This window comes from Penaeus japonicus, unplaced genomic scaffold, assembly GCF_977035675.1.
Source record: "Penaeus japonicus unplaced genomic scaffold, GWHDUDI00000001_assembly GWHDUDI00000019, whole genome shotgun sequence".
Taxonomy (NCBI): Eukaryota; Metazoa; Arthropoda; class Malacostraca; order Decapoda; family Penaeidae; genus Penaeus; species Penaeus japonicus.
In genome coordinates, this window is record NW_028234421.1 from 24,586,415 (window position 1) to 24,603,914 (window position 17,500).

Genomic DNA, 17,500 nt, shown 5'->3' on the forward strand with positions numbered 1-17,500 from the left:
TATACGAGTATGATCAGGGAAATGCAGTTTCGTCGCATGCCGAGGTAAAGCCAGTACGTCGGAGAGAAAAATAAAAAATGTTGAAGAGCGAAAGTTAGTCAGTCATTTTGGCCAAGGAAGCTAATCCCTTTACGGCGGTTCGCCAAGTTTCGTGCTGGCAAGAGTGTTAGATTTATTCGTGGGAAATGTTCACGTTTTTGGGATGATTGAATTATTGCTGGAATAAGCTAGTGCTCTCCCTCTCTCTCTTTTTTTTCTTTTCTTTTCGTTCTTGTATATATGTGTATGATGGCTTAATATTTCTGCGAATCTACTAACGTATTTTATCTATCTATCTTATCTATCTATCTATCTATCTATCTATATATCTATCTATATATATATACATATATATATATATATATATATATATATTTATTTATTTATTTATATTTCGTAATTATTGGAAATTTAGGGTTGTGGTTTGGTATTAAGATATTTGGGAATTATAAAGTCGCATGGATTAAACGTAATTTTGAAGGTCACGTGTCTCACGTAATGTTGAGTTTGGCGCTTGTATTCTTGTGTTTTTGTCTTGCATCTTTTATGTATAATTGTCTTTGTGTTGTTTTTGTTGTTGTGTGCTTGTGCGTATGTGCGTTTGTATGTGTGTCCATGCGTGCAAATGTGTACATATACGTGTGTTTGCTTGATTGCTGTTTTAATTCACCTATTTATCGACTCCCTGTTTTCAGTCTCCGGAGCCTAACAAGGCATTCCTTCCCCGGAACCCGACAATAAGCTCTCCTCTCCGGCCGCCAAGTGGCCTCCCGCCCCCTTGTCGCCGCTCAGCCCGCCCACGCGCCGTCCGTCGATAAACATTGACCCGCGTAATATCCGTTAAACTCTAGGCAAACACATCCGGCTCCTTGAGGACGCCACTTAACGTTAGGCTGGCGGCTTGGAGGGCGTCCCGATCGAGAGAGCCTGGGGACTATAATCTGTGTTATCAGTTGATTGGGTTGGTCGGGGGGAGGGGAGGGGAGAGGGGAGGGGGGGACGCGGGGATCAAGGCGCGATGGTCGAGGTTCGTGTCGGAGGAGAATGCGAGCGGCGACCTTAAAGGGAGAGGGATTAAGGTCGGGGATTTCTTTGAGGCTTGTAATGGATAGGGCGGAGAATCTTACGAGGAAAATTATTATTATTATTATTATTATTATTATTATTATTATTGTTGTTGTTGTTATTGTTATTATGGTTAATATTTTATTATTATTATTATTATTATTGTTGTTGTTGTTATTGTTATTATTATTATTATCATTATTATTTTTATTATAACCATTATTATACATATTTACTATTATTTTTTAAAAATGATTATCACAGTTATGGCCATCGCTATTATTTCTCTCATAATTTTGTCGGAGTCCGTGCCTCCTCCGCTTCTGGAGTCTTGTTTCCCGCTCCAACGACTCGTCTCCCTTGCGGGTCGGGGAGGCGTCGCGTCGCGCCCTCGCCGCCCTCTTCAACTTGGGTGTTGGGGGCATCTTGCGCCGCCTCACTCTTGGCAGTCCGTAGTCTTTGGGTGGGGTTGCGATTTGTTTGTTTGTTTGTTTGTCTCTGTCTCTTTCTGTCTCTCTCCGTCTTGCTCTCCCTCTCTCTATCTGTCTTGTTCTCCCTCTTTCTCTTTCTATTCCCGTCTTTCTTTCTTTCTCAATTCTCTCTCTCTCTCTCTCTCTCTCTCCCCTCCCCCTCCCTCTCTCCCTCTTTCCCTCTCTCCCTCTCTCCCTCTTTCCCTCTCTCCCTCTCTCCCTCTCTCCCTCCCTCCTTCCCTTCCTCCCTCATTCCCTCTCGGTAAGTCATTCTGCCCAGACACTCGCACGCATATAAGATCATTAGGACTCGAGATATGCAAATCCCATTTACATGATTACAAGAAGTACCGTAAAAAAGAATTCCTCCCGCTAGCGTATAGAAGCTGAAAATAGGTCTCCTTAATCGGCTACTGCAGTATTCTCTCTCTCTCTCTCTCTCTCTCTCTCTCTCTCTCTCTCTCTCTCTCTCTCTCTCTCTCTCTCTCTCTCTCTCTCTCTCTCTCTCTCTCTCTAACGTACATAATAATTTTTATTCTTTTCAATAAAAAGACTTATTATTTCTCTCTTTCTTATTATTTCTCCCCCTCATTCTCTCTCATTCTTTTTTTTTTCTTTCTTTCTCTCATTTCTTTCTTTTTTTCTCCCTTTCTTCCCCTCTCTCGAAGCGCTTTGAATGTATCTTTTCCCTTTTTTGTCATTTTTCTCCCTCTTATCTCCCACACGAAGTAGCAGCATCCCCAGAGAAGACGAGAGAATAGCCTCAGGGAAGTCTTGCAGATCTTCAAGGTTTTGGAGGTCGTGAGGTTTTGGAATTTTGACATCAGAAAATTTGGATCCGAGAGATAGAGATAGAGAGAGAGAGAGAGAGAGAGAGAGAGAGAGAGAGAGAGAGAGAGAGAGAGAGAGAGAGAGAGAGAGAGAGAGAGAGAAAGAAAGAGAGAAAGAGAGAAAGAGAGAAAGAGAGAAAGAGAGAAAGAGAGAAAGAGAGAGAGAGTGAGAGGAGTTTTGACCCCGCGCCCCCGCTCTTGCTCTCTGGGCTGGTAGGGGAGGTGGGGGTGGGGAGGAAAAGTTGAGGTTGGGAGAAAGGGAGGAGAAGAGGGAAGTGGAGGGAGAGGGAGGTGAAGGGAGAGGGAGAGGAAGAGAGAGAGGGGAAGGGAAAAGGGGAGAGAGGGAAGGAGAGGAAGAGGGAGAGAGAGAGGGAAAGGGAGAGGGTTAGGGAAAAGGGGAGGGGAGGGAAAAGGGGGAAAGGGATGGGGAGGGAATGGGTGAGGGGGATGGAAATGGTGAGGAGGAGGGGAAAAGGGAGGGAGAGGGGGAGTGGGAGAGGGAATGGGAAAGAGCGGGAAGTCGGGAAGAGAGAGAGGGAGAGGGAAAGAGAGAGGGAGCGGAGGACAAAGAGAGGGCCAGGGAGTAACGGCAGGGGCTAAAGAGGATGGCAAAGCTATACCCTGGATGAAACTGGAGCAGGAAGTTATTTTTATCATGTCTTTGACATGTCGCTAGAAGTAGGGAGAGGGGGGGGGGGGTTAGGGACGCGTGTGTGAGAGGTCATGTTTCACCGTACTTTGTGGAATTCATCGCCTGTTCTCCCCGTCTCTCTCGGGTAGGGAAGGGGAGGTAGGGGGGGAGGAGGGGAAGGCGAAAGCGAAGTAAAGGGAGGAGGGGAAGGCGAGGTAAGGGGAGGAGGGGAAGGCGAGGTAAGGGGAGGAGGGGAAGACGAGGTAGATACAGTAGGAGGGGAAGGCTAGGAGAGGAAAGGGAGGGAAGGAACGGATAGGAAGACAGGGGAGATAGGAGGGAGGGAAAAAAAGGAGGGTAAGGAAGGAGGGAGGAAGGAAGGAAGGAAGGAAGGAAGGAGGAAGAAAGGAAGGAAGGAAGGAGGAAGGAAGGAAGGAGGAAGGAAGGAAGGAAGGAGAGGAAGGAAGGAAGGAAGGAAGGAAGGAAGGAAGAAAGAAAGTAAGAAAGTAAGGGGGGAGGGGGGAAGGGGGAGGGAGGGAGAGAAGGAAGGAAGTAACGAAGGGAGAGAGGGAGAAAGGGAGGGAGGGAGGGAGGGAGGGAAGGGGGGACAGACGGACGGAGGAAGAAAGAAAGACAGACAGACAGACAGACAGACAGACAGACAAACAGACAGACAGACAGACTGACAGACTCATAGACTGACAGACTCACAGACTCACAGACTGACAGACTCATTGACTCACAGACTGACAGACTCATAGACTGACAGACTCATTGACTCACAGACTGACAGACTCATTGACTGACAGACTCATTGACTCACAGACTGACAGACTCATTGACTGACAGACTCATTGACTCACAGACTGACAGACTCATAGACTGACAGACTCATTGACTCACAGACTGACAGACTCATTGACTCACAGACTGACAGACTCATAGACTGACAGACTCATTGACTCACAGACTGACAGACTCATTGACTGACAGACTCATAGACTCACAGACTGACAGACTCATTGACTCACAGACTGACAGACTCAGACTGACAGACTCATTGACTCACAGACTGACAGACTCATTGACTCACAGACTGACAGACTGACAGACTGACAGACTGACAGACTGACAGACTGACAGACTGACAGACTGACAGACTGACAGACTGACAGACTGACAGACTGACAGACTGACAGACTGACAGACTGACAGACTGACAGACTGACAGACTGACAGACTGACAGACTGACAGACTGACAGACTGACAGACTGACAGACTGACAGACTGACAGACTGACAGACTGACAGACTGACAGACTGACAGACTGACAGACTGACAGACTGACAGACTGACAGACTGACAGACTGACAGACTGACAGACTGACAGACTGACAGACTGACAGACTGACAGACTGACAGACTGACAGACTGACAGACTGACAGACTGACAGACTGACAGACTGACAGACTGACAGACTGACAGACTGACAGACTGACAGACTGACAGACTGACAGACTGACAGACTGACAGACTGACAGACTGACAGACTGACAGACTGACAGACTGACAGACTGACAGACTGACAGACTGACAGACTGACAGACTGACAGACTGACAGACTGACAGACTGACAGACTGACAGACTGACAGACTGACAGACTGACAGACTGACAGATAGACAGACCGACAGACTGAGAGATTGACAGACTGACAGACTGACTGACATACTGACAGAGTGACTGAGTGACAGACTGAGAGACAGTGACAGAGTGACAGACTGACTGACCGACTTACTGACTGATTGACTGACTGACAGACTTCAGACTTAAAGACTCACAGACTTACAGACTTACAGACTTACAGACTTACAGACTTACAGACTCACAGACTTACAGACTTACAGACTTACAGACTTACAGACTTACAGACTCACAGACTTACAGACTTACAGACTTACAGACTTACAAACGCACAGACTGACAGACTTACAAACTCACAGCCTTACAGACTCACAGACTGACAGACTTACAGACTGACAGACTCAGAGACTTACAGACTTACAGACTGACAGACTGACAGACTGACAGACTGACAGACTGACAGACTGACAGACTGACAGACTGACAGACTGACAGACTGACAGACTGACAGACTGACAGACTGACAGACTGACAGACTGACAGACTGACAGACTGACAGACTGACAGACTGACAGACTGACAGACTGACAGACTGACAGACTGACAGACTGACAGACTGACAGACTGACAGACTGACAGACTGACAGACTGACAGACTGACAGACTGACAGACTGACAGACTGACAGACTGACAGACTGACAGACTGACAGACTGACAGACTGACAGACTGACAGACTGACAGACTGACAGACTGACAGACTGACAGACTGACAGACTGACAGACTGACAGACTGACAGACTGACAGACTGACAGACTGACAGACTGACAGACTGACAGACAGACAGACAGACAGACAGACTGACTGACTGACTGACAGACTGACAGACTGACAGACTGACAGACTGACAGACTGACAGACATTGACAGACAGACAGACAGACAGACAGACAGACAGACAGACAGACAGACAGACAGACAGACAGACAAACTGACTGACAGACAAACTGACTGACAGACATTGACTGACTGACAGACATTGACTGACTGACAGACATTGACTGACTGACAGACATTGACTGACTGACAAACATTGACAGACTGACAAACATTGACAGACTGACAAACATTGACAGACTGACAGACATTGACAGACTGACAGACTAAGAAGGAAGGAAGGAAGGAAGGAAGAAAGAAAGTAAGAAAGTAAGGAGGGAGGGGGGAAGGGGGAGGGAGGGAGAGAAGGAAGGAAGTAACGAAGGGAGAGAGGGAGAAAGGGAGGGAAGGGGGGACAGACGGACGGAGGAAGAAAGAAAGACAGAAAGAAAGAAAGAAAAACAATAAAACAAGGAAAAATAGAAAATAAGAAAGAAAAAAGAAGGAAGGATATAGAGGAAGGAAGTTGAAAAGTACCGAGGGAGGAGGGAAGGAGGAGGAGGAGAGAAAGATGGAAGTAATCGAAGAGGAAAAGGAAGGGGGGACAGAACGGGACGAGGGGGAAGATAGACAGAATGAAAAGAAAGAAAAGGAAGGAAGAAGAAAACAATAAAACAAGAGAGAGAAAAGTAGAAAAGAAGGAAGGAAGGAAGGAAGGATGAGAAGTAAAGAAATTATAAGAAAGTAAAAAGAGGAGGAGAGGAAGGAGGGAGAGAGGAGAGAAGGAAGGAAGTAACGAAGGGAGAGAGGGAGAGAAGGAGGGAGGTGAGGGAGAAAAAGATGGGACAGTCGGACGTAGTAAGGCAGAAGAAAGTCAGCCACAGCAAAAGGCAGACACAGTCAACAGACTACAGACAAACAACAACAGAGGAGACAGGGACTGACAGACAGACTGACGACAGACTGACAGACGATACAGAACTGACAACAGCACAACAAGGCTGCAGACAGAACTGAACAGACAGACAGACAGACAGACAGACAGACAGACAGACAGACAGACAGACAGACAGACAGACAGACAATTAGGCTTAGCAATGGGATGAAAGCCATAAAGATTCCGTGGAGGCCAGATTTGAGGGACGAATGGAAGGGGAAAGGAAACAAAGAACGTGAGAAAGCAAAATAGGTAGGCGGGAATCGGGGAGAAATAAAAGATCAGGGAAGGGAAACTTGTCTATCTCGAAGAAATTATGATAATGTTGCTACTGCTACTACTTCTATTGATAGTAATGATGATAAAGATAGCACTGATAATGATGATTATAATGATAGTGACGATAATGATGATGATAATAATGGTAATGATAATGATGATTATGATGATCATAATCTTGATGATATTAATGTTATTGATAGTGATGATGATGATGAAAAATATTTTTTATTACTATTATCATTTGTATTATTATTTGTTTTATTATTATTATTTTATTACTTTTATCATCATTGTTATTATTATGATGATGATGACGATATCAGATGATGAGGATGATGATGATAATGATAATAATAATGTTGGTAATTATTATGATAATGATAATAATAATCATTATTATTATCATTATCATTATTATAGCTGATATTAATATTATCATTATTTATCATTCTCGGCATCTCTCCCTATTACGTATTCCGTTCTTCCCCTATCCTTCCTTCCTTCCTTTCTTTTGAATTCACATCGAGCGAAAAATCCTACGTAGTTAGTGTAGGATTAATAAAAAGTTTTTTAAAGCGAGGAGAGGGAGGAGGAAGAGGGTGTGGGAGAGGGGGAGGAGGAGGCAGAGGAGGGAACGGAGGCACAAGAGGGTAATGACGACGATGAAGAGGATGACGAGGGAGAAGAAGAAGAAGGAAAATAAAAATGAGACTTCGTGATAACCTTGAAAAGGGTGATGGAGTACAGGAAATGGCAAGGCAGTTGGTTATTGCTGTATGAGGTCGAAATAGTTGCAATTTACCGTGTGCCTTCTCTCTTTCTTTCTCTCCTTTACTTTCTCATTTTTGTCTCTCTCTCTCTCTCTCTCTCTCTCTCTCTCTCTCTCTCTCTCTCTCTCTCTCTCTCTCTCTCTCTCTCTCTCTCTCTCTCTCTCTCTCTCTCTCTCTCGCGCGCGCGCGCGCGCGCGCGCTAACTCATTCATTCGCTCATTTATCCATCCTTTAATTCATTCACTCACTCGCTCACTCACTCACTCACTCACTCACTCACTCACTCACTCACTCACTCACTCACTCACTCACTCACTCACTCACACGCGCGTTCTGTTCAGATATATATGAGAAAGAGAAAGTATAGAAATAAAGAGAGAGAGAAAAGGAGAGAGAGAAAGAAAACAAAGCATCTCTTAAAAGTGTTAGGACCGCGAATTCTGAAGACAAGAGAGAAAGCGCTTCTTTACAAGGTATGATGTTTGATGTGCTTTTCATTGTCGTAAAGACTTTTTTCGTCGGCATCTCCCAGGCTTCTAATTTTTTTTTCTCTTTTTCTTTGTCTCATTGGCATTTTTGTGTCGTTCATTGTTTTATCGTTTGTTAAGCCTTCGTTTTTTTCAGCGTCTGTGCTCTTATGCATTATGGGATATGTGGTCATTTAATGTGATATGAAATTATTTGTGGCATTTATAGCATTAAATCGGTTTGGGTTTGTGAGACGGCCGTAGAGTCTATTCGCTTATGGGTGGAATTTATTTAAGTTGATGTATAGTTTGAGCAGTCCTAAGTACGAATTGAATACTTAATCGGCCAAAAATAAAAATGCAAGGTTGTATTTGCTAGTGAAGCGAAGTTCTTTTAACTTGTTTAAGACCGAATCAGTGATAAAATCTACGGGGGTGTTCGGCCATATTTAACTATATCATATGCGTTGCAGTTTCAGTCGCTTTATAACAAACATTTGACAAAATATACCGTTTAGTTCTCTTTTGTACAGGTTGCTAAACATTTTTTATTTATGCACTAACTTCCAGTGATAGAATAGAATACGTCTTTCCTCAGGATGACTCACAAATCTGCTTTTATCACCATCGTAAAGAAAACGCGACGTAATGGCAATATAGTGTCCTGTCGGGAAGTTCGGTTTGCCCGTGACATTTACAGAACCTTGTCAGCCTTGTGCGTTAGCGATGGAAATCTGCGGAGACTCATTTTCAACGACCCAGGAAATGGCGTTTCCCCAACGTGATGGTCTTTCCCAGAGTGGTATATGCATTCTTTTGTAGGTAATAGTTGTTGTTTATTTTGCGATATTTAAACTGTAAAGTCTTGTGAGTCTAGGGCAGCGTATGAAAAGATAAACTAACCTCATCAATAGGGTTTATTTCTTGCTTATCAGCCATCAATTTTTGTGGCCTATGCAAGCGCTATTCACTTTCTCCATAACGAAAAACATTCCAGCGATAGCATTTTTATGGAGCTCATAACGTACCTCTGTTTCCATTATCTTTATTTCCTTTTTGCTATTAGATTTTTTTTCTCTCTCCCTGGTTAGGCTATTCATCACAAAAAAATAATTGTGGTCTCTTGGTATGCTCCTCGTGTACGTGCTTCTCTCTCTCTCTCTCTCTCTCTCTCTCTCTCTCTCTCTCTCTCTCTCTCTCTCTCTCTCTCTCTCTCTCTCTCTCTCTCTCTCTCTCTCTCTCTCTCTCTCTCTCTCTCTCTCTTCAGGCACCGACTGTTGCTTACTTGCTTGGGCTTTGCTTGCTCTCGACTTGTTTACTTTATTATTCACTTGGTTATTTGTTGTATAATTGTTTACTCTACTTGTCTTTTATTTGTTTACTTTAGTTGTTATTTAATTGTTTACTTTACTTCCTTTTTACTTCTTTACTCTATTAACCTTGCTCTATACTTGTTTACTTTCTCTTTGTTTCCTGTATTAGCTCCATACTCTACTTGCGATTTTACTTGTTTTGTTGCTCTTTACGTGTTTACTCTTCTTGTTGTTTACTTTTTTTTCCTCTACTAGCTATTTCCATCTTTACTTTACCTGTTTTATTGTAACGTTGACTACACGACCGGACTTTCGTTCATAGAATAAATGCTAGAGTAAACTTTAGCTAAAAAAAGATATTTACACGACAAAGTGGGCAAGGAATTTGTTCTCTACTCGTAAATGCGGTGTAACATATAGAATAACTTTGTAGAAAAAGTCTCAATGAAAGAAAAATGTCCATTATCTTTAGCATATATGACCGGCCTTTCGCTCCTGAGTCAACCATGTTAGAGTCAGTAGCTCAAAGTTGCCGTCAGATGTTGAAAGGCTTAAACGTCTGGGTTGATAATGGACAGGGGGAGGGAGGAGGGGAGCTAAAGGGGATGGAAGAGGGGTAAAAGACGTGTGGGAGGAAGGATGGCCTGTCGGGGAAGGATATCTAGAAGCTAGGGGCGTGTCATGATGTCTCAGTCACTTTAATTTAGCGCATGTAGGATGTAGGCGTAGGGCAGCGACCTCATTTGCATGCACTGTGCGCTCGGTCGCCTGTACGTGCGGGTACTAACCATGAACCACAGAGGGTGTAGACGCACACTTGTAAATTGAACATTAACCGAGGCTACGTGAGCGCGCACACACACACACACACGCATACGCACATACTCACACACACACTCACACACGTATACGAAAATACACACACACACGCATACGCACATAGTCACACACACACTCACACACGTATACGAACATACACACACGCACGCATACGCACACGCACATACACGTGCGTATACACACGCTCTCTCTCTCTCTCTCTCTCTCTCTCTCTCTCTCTCTCTCTCTCTCTCTCTCTCTCTCTCTCTCTCTCTCTCTCTCTCTCTCTCTCTCTCTCTCTCTCCCTCTCTCTCTCTCTCTCTCTCTCTCTCTCTCTCTCTCTCTCTCTCTCTCTCTCTCTCTCTCTCTCTCTCTCTCCCTCTCTCTCTCTCCCTCTCTCCCTCTCTCTCTCTCTCTCTCTCTCTCCCTCTCCCTCTCCCTCTCTCTATCCCTCTTCTTATGCCTCCCCTCCCCCCCCTCCCACTCCCCACCATGTACACAGAGACGCACATCCTCACTCAAGCATTTAGTTGGGTCAGATGTCAGTGAATTATGAGAAAAAGCAAGATGCTATTAGGCAGATTCACTGTGGATCCAAAGTTGTTTTTTTAAGTTCTGTATTTTTATCCGTCCTGTATATTTGCGTTGGAGGGAATCCGAGCGCAGGCAGGGGAGTGTTGCGTGTAAAATTAGTCCTCTCTGTTTGGACAAAACCGAATACATCTGGCATTGTTCATATCAACAATGTTATCACTCGTTTTTTCTTTTTTTAATTATCGGATCTCTTTGTTCAATCGAGGGTTTTCGGGAAATATGAAGAATAAGCTAAGGATATCATTGTTCTTCGTACTTTTCAGCTTCCTTCAGATAGACGAAATATGCAACGGCTTAACTCTGTTGCCTTGCTCATTACATATTAATGATATGCTGTGCTATTTGAGTCTCGCGGGTGTTCTAAATATAGCGCTCTTTGTATCTGCACTCCCACGGGACTGACTCACGGGTTGCACGAGGAGAATCCTTGCAACATGACGCATCAATCCGTAACAGAGGGAGATGACACAGCTGCGCGCGTCCTCGTACCCGTCGCTCCCTCACCTACTCTCTCTCTACATTTCCCTCTCATTTCCCCTCTCCTACCTTTCCGTCCCCTTCACCCCCCCCCCTATCTCCCACACGCCGCTTACTCTCCCCTTCTTCCCACCCTTCTCCTCTTTACCCCGCTTACTCTCCCCGTCTCCCCATCCCTCTCCCCGTCTCCCCACCCCTCTCCCTTTCACCCCATTCACTATACCCTTCTCACCACCCCTTCTCCCACCCCCTCTCCCCACACCTCGATTTTCCCTCGTTCGACACATAGGTTGGTATCGCTCGTGCCCGACGTGGCAGTGGCCCCAGGGGGTGTTGCTATTTTTAGATTCTGACGTGTTTGCAATGGAGTTGGTGCGCCCGATTGATTGGTACTTTGCAGTGTGGCTGTGACCTGCTGATTGATTAGTACTCTGTGGGGCGGCTGTGGCCTGGTGATGGATTGGTGCTCTGTGGTGTTGCTGGGGCCTGGTGATGGGTTTAGGGCTCTGTGCTTTTGCTTTTTTGTTGTTTTCTGTTGGTTTTGTGGTTTATTTGTGGTCTGCGATTTCAAGCATGTCTTGGGCATTATCCGTGGCTTGAGGATTTAAAGTATGCTGAGTGGTTGAGCATTACTCTGGTGACTTGATAGTGTGTTTTTTTTATGGCCTGTTGATTGATTTTTTTATTAGTCAGTGATCATTACGTTTATCGCAGGTGAATGAAATCAAGTTAGTCAGTAAGAGATTCAAAACATACTGTGTATATCTGAATTACTGACGTCTTGTTTGCAAACTCACAGTATTTCGTATCGAAGAAAGCAGATGTGAATGATGTAATTCGTTTATTGATATTGCATTTTACTTATCGGTTATAAGGGGGTGGCTTATTCGGAATTGTTATCCATTGCGTGAATTTTTGTGTGGTCTTAAGTGAAGTAGGTTTTAGGGGAGCGTGTCATTAAATATCCCTCTTCCATGGAGGTAATTGGGTCTAGAGGAGCAGTTAAGGAGAATATCGCTGGGCGAACACCTGAGCCTTCGCTCTCTCTCTTCCCCCTTTTCCCTCTTCCTTCCCTTCTCTTCATATTCGTCACCTCTGCTCCTTCCCTTCTTCTCCTCCTCCTCCACCTCCTCCTCCTCCTCCTCCTCCTCCTCCTCCTCCTCCTCCTCCACCTCCTCCACCTCCACCTCCTCTTCTTCTTCTTCTCCCTCCTCCTCCTACTTCACCTCCTCCTTTTCCCTTTCCACTTTTCCTCCGCCTCCACGTCCTCATCCTCCTCATTCTCATTTTCCTCCTCCTCCCCCTCCTCTTCTCCCTCCTCCTCCTCCTCCTTATTCTCCTCCTCCTCCTCCTCTTCCTCCTCCTCATCCTTTTCCCTTTCCCCTTTCCACCTTTTCCTCCGCCTCCACGTCCTCCTCCTCCTCATTCTCATCTTCATCCTCCCCCTCCTCCTCCTCCTCCTCCTCCTCCTCCTCCTCCTCCTCCTCCTCCTCCTCCTCCTCCTCCTCCTCCTCCTCCTCCTCCTCCTCCTCCTCCTCCTCATTCTCCTCCTCCACCTCCTCCTCGCCGTGTTCGTCATCCTTTCCCTCCATCCTCTCTTCCACCCACTCCATAAACATTACATTTTCCTGCCTTTGAAATAATCTCTCCTCCTCCTCCGTTCCTCAGCATCCGTTCAGCACCCCCGGCCCCCCCCCAGCGGCGCCGCGGCGGCGCCGGGGCTGGTCGCCCGGGCGGGGGCGGGGGCAGGGCCCCCCGGGGGCCGGCGGGCCCCGGGGGGCCCCGCCCCGGCGCGGGAGGCCGCGCGGGTCCGTGCTTGCGGGGGCCAGCCCGGGGCCGGGCGCCGGGGGGCGCGGCTGCGGGGAGCCCCCCCGGGGCCGCGCGGGGCCCCCCGGGGCCGCGCGGGGGGGCGGGGGCGCCCGGGTCGCCGGGGGGGGGGGGGCCGCCCGGCGGGGTCCGCGGCCGAGGCGGCGGGGGGCCGGGGGGGGGGCCTCGGGCCGGGCCCCGGCCGGGGCCCCCCCGGCGGCCCGGGCCCGGCCAGGGGCCCCCCCGCGCGCCGCCGGGGCGCCCCCCCCCGCCCCGCGGGGCGGGGCCCGGGGGGGCGGGGGGCGGGGCCGGGGCCGGCGGCGGCCCGCGACCCGGCGCCCCCGGGCTGCCCCCCCGGCGCGGTCGCGGGGGCCCCCCCGGTGGCCGGGGCGCGCCGGCGGGGGAGGGGGGGCGGGCGGGGGCGGCGGGGAGGAGCCGGCGCGCGGCGGGAGCCCCGGGGCGGGGGGCCCGCCCGGCGGGGCCGGCGGGTTCGCGTCGGGGGGGGGGGCGCCGGCGGGGGGGGAGCGGGCGGGCCGGGGGCGGCCGCACGCCGCGCCGCGCGGCCGCGCGCCCCGCCCGGGCCCCGGGGGGCCGGGGGGGCGGCCCCCGGGGGAGCGCCGTGGGGGGGGCGCCGCGGCCCCCCCCCCAGGCGGCCCGCCGCGGGGGCCCCCGGCGGGGGGGCCCCCGGGCGCCGGCGGGGGGCGCCCCCCGGGGTACCCCCCCCCCCCGCCCGGCCGGGAGCTGCCCCCCGGCGCCGCGGGCGGCGTCGGGCGGGCGCCCCGCGGCTTCCCCCGGGGGGCGGCCCGGGCCCGGCGGCCCTGGCGGGGGGATGCGGGCGGGGGGGGTCCGCCCCCGGCCGAGTTGGCGGGCCGGCGGCCGGTGGGTGGGCGTGCGGCTGCGGACGTGGCCGTCCGGGGTCCTTTGCCACCACCGGAGCGGGGCCCGGTGGGGGCCCCGCCCCTGCCGGGGGTGGGACCGGGGGGTGGTCGGCCGGGGGGCCTGAGTCCGCCCGCATACAAAAGCGCGCTAGCGTGAGACTTGGTGCCGGAGCGGTGGGCGGACGGGGGTGAGTCACGAGAGTGGACCCGCCCGAGCGAGGCGGGGCAAGGGGCGTGGAGTGCTCCGCGCAGAGTGCCGGACACGACCCCGAGTCCGCGCGTAGCGGCCTGGTCGCGCCGTCGGTCGGGCCCGGTGCGCGCGGGGCCCCCAACGCCCAGGGCGCGGCGCGGCGACCACTCACCATGGGTTCGCCACCCCCCCCGCGGCCGGCGCGCGCGCCAGGCCTCCCCGTCGCCCTGCGAAGGAGGGGGCCAGGGGCACCCTCGCGTCGGAGGTGGCGTCGGCCACGGGCCGCTCCGCGGCGCACCCCGGCGCACGGGGGGCGGCCGCGTCGGGGGGGCGGCGGGCGGGGCCGGGCGCCGGCGGGGGTCGCCGGCCGGTCAGGGGCGGGGCCTGGCGCGGCGGGTCCGCTGAAGGCGGAGGCTCCGGCCGCGTGACGGCGCGGCGCGCGCCCGGGGCAGCGGGCGCCCCCCCCCTCGCGGGGGCGGGGCTGCCGGCCCGGTGCGCCCCCGGCGGGCCGCGCCGGCGGTGGCGGGGGGCCCCGCCGCCCCCCGGGGCCGCCCGCGGATCCGCGTGCCGGCCCACCCCCGCCGGCCCCCAAACAGCGATTAATACCACCCCGACACACACACACACGCACACGATGATTATCTTCTCCCGAGTGAGTGGCGAGGACCGAAGGGGACTTGAGTGGGAATCCGGAGTGCACTGAAGAAAGTGGCCGAGGGGCGAGGTGCATTAGCCTTTCCGGGGGGATTCTCTCGGGATCCTCTCTGGATTCTCACTCGATTCTCGCTGACGACGAAGGACAGAAGGCGCTGACGGGGGCGATGAAGGGGATGAAGGAGACTGGTGGATTTGGTGGGGATCGGTTTATGGTTGAGGGGGTATAGTGAAAGGGGATAGAAGGGGTAGAGGGAGAGAGAAGGAGAGAGGGGGAGAGGGAGGGGGAATAGTGAAAGGGGATGGAAGGGGTAGAGGGAGAGAGAAGGAGAGGGGGAGAGGGAGGGGGAATAGGGGGAGAGGGAGGGAGTGGAGAGAGAGGGGGAGACCAAAGGGGAGAAGGAGAGGGGGAGAGAAGAGAAGAAGGAAGAGGTGAGAGAGAGGGGGAGAGGAGATGATGGTTGGGAGGAGAGAGGTGAAAAGGAGAGAGAGGCATGGCCAGAGAGAGGTGGAGAGACAAATGGAGAGTGAAGATTAGGAAAGAGAGACGGAGAGATAGATAGAAAAAAAAACAATGAAAAGAAAGAAAAAAAGATTACGGCAGACGAAAACGATAAACGCGGAAGGAAAGAATCTTGGAAACGAAGGTTAGACGCACTGAGCTATTGGGAACCAGATAATAAAACAAGAAAAAAAACACATAAGAGAGAATGGAAGTAAGGCCGAGAAGGGAAAGGAGAAAAATGAGGGTGAGGGAAATGGAAAGACTTAATAAGCACCTGGCCGAGGAATAGATTGCATTCTCCCTCTTGAAGGCGCGGGGGAGTCGGCGGTTGCAATTGCTTTCATTAGTGGTCTATTAATCAAGGGATTGATTTTTTTACCTACTTTCCTTTCGTCTGTAATTTTGATTGTCTCTATTTCTATTTCCAATCGAAGGATTGCTTATTTTGTGATTTACTTTCTCGTCTACAGTTTTCATTCCTTTCATTCCTCCTGTTGCTGCTCCTCTTCTTCTTTCTCTTCCTCATCTTCCTCCTCATCTTCCTCATCTTCCTCTTCTCTTCTCTTCTCTTCCTCCTCCTCCGTACTTCATTTTTTTAATTTCTGTTTTGTTTCCTCCATTTCCTCCTCTCCCCCTTTCCTCCTCCTCCTCCTCCTCCTCCTCCTCCTCCTCCTCCTCCTCCTCCTCCTCCTCCTCCTCCTCCTCCTCCTCCTCCTCCTCCTCCTCCCCCCCTTATTCTATTATTATTCATTGCCCTTGACTTTTCCCAAGAGAGAGGGAAGGGAGAGAGGGAGAGGAGGGAGAGAGGGAGAGAAGGAGGGAGAGAGGGAGAGAAGGAGGGAGAGAGGGAGGGAGAGAGGGAGAGAAGGAGGGAGAGAGGGAGGGAGAGAGGGAGAGAAGGAGGGAGAGAGGGAGAGAAGGAGGGAGAGAGGGAGAGGGAGAGAAGGAGAGAGAGATAGAGCGAAAGAGCGAAAGAGCGAGAGAGCGAGAGAGCGAGAGAGCGAGAGAGCGAGATAGCGAGATAGCGAGAGAGCGAGAGAGCGAGAGAGCGAGAGAGCGAGAGAGCGAGAGAGCGAGAAGAAGCGAGTAGAGCGAGCAGCGAGAGAGCGAGAGAGATAGAAGAAAGGGATAGGAAAAGAAAAAGAAGAAGGAAACAGAAAGAGAAAAAAGAAAAGAAAAACATGAGAGAGCGAGAGAGAGAGAGAGAGAGAGAGAGAGAGAGCGAGGAGATTGAGACGAGAGGAGAAGGGAGAGGATTTGAGAATGAGGATAGAACGAGAGAGAGAGAGAGAGAGAGAGAGAGAGAGAGAGAGAGAGAGAGAGAGAGAGAGAGAGAGAGAGAAAACAGGAAAAGCGACTTCTTCATGTTTCCTTTCGATATGCCCGTCAGATCGGCCGCAAAGGCAAGGACACGGCGAGATAGGGCAGTTTCGCGTGGGCGTCCGAGATGCTTATTGGGTCACGCACGATCGCAGGCGCCGTGCTTAGCTTTTGTTTGTTGGGGGGGGGGTATTGCTTTTTGTATTGTTTATTTGCGGGAGTTTCGGTTGTTTTTTTTTGTGGAAGAATTGTTTTGGTTGAAAAGTGCGTTTAATTTTTGTGCTATGTATTTTCGAGAGCTGTTATTATGATTTATATTGCTGGCAGAATTATTCAAGTTAAAAGGACGGTTGATGTTTTTTTTTCTTATTCTTATTTCTTATTTGCTTCTTTTATCAAAAAATTTTTTCTTCTCAAACTTCACCATCTACATCAGCTTCTTTTCCTTTTATCAGCTTCTTTTTTTTCCTTCTTCTTCTTCTTCTTCTCTTCTGGCCTTCTCCTTCTTTCTTTCTTCTATTCCATATTTTCTTCTTCTCATTCTTCATCATCTTTTCTTTTCTTTCTTCATCTCTTTTCTTCTTCTTCCCTCTGTTCTTTTCTTTTCTTCCTCTTTCTTTCTTCTTTCTCTTCTTTTCTATCTTTCTTTCTTCTTCTTTCTTCTACTTCTTTTCTCTACTCTTTCTGTATTCTTTCTCTTTTCTATTCTTCTTCTTCTTCTTCTTCTTCTTTATTTTATTCGTGATTATACTTCGGTTGGTGGTTAATTTTTTATAAATCGGTAGTTGTGTTCGGTCTTTTGGTTTCGTGTGTGTTTATATTTTTATATTATTCGTGGTGGTATTAATCGGTCGCAGGGCGTTTTTCGTTTGTGTAGTCAGGGGCGGTAATCTTTTATATATTTATTTTATTTTTAAAATTTTCGGTCGGCTT

General features: G+C 49.8%; 3 protein-coding genes across 4 annotated transcripts in view; all 3 read left to right on the forward strand.

Annotated features, from left to right (window-relative positions):
* The window catches only part of Dus1 (Dihydrouridine synthase 1), a 226,365-nt gene that overhangs the window by 58,529 nt on the left and 150,336 nt on the right, over positions 1-17,500 (forward strand). The window lies entirely within an intron of this gene.
* The window catches only part of LOC122250172 (uncharacterized), a 113,103-nt gene that overhangs the window by 43,390 nt on the left and 52,213 nt on the right, over positions 1-17,500 (forward strand). The window lies entirely within an intron of this gene.
* LOC147469790 (uncharacterized) overlaps positions 14,910-17,500 on the forward strand; it is a 7,975-nt gene continuing 5,384 nt past the window's right edge. The window contains exons 1-2 of the mRNA XM_086547138.1: positions 14,910-14,966; positions 16,510-16,650. Of these exons, the coding sequence (XP_086403264.1) occupies positions 14,910-14,966; positions 16,510-16,650 (198 nt within the window). The remainder of the gene's footprint in view (positions 14,967-16,509; positions 16,651-17,500) is intronic.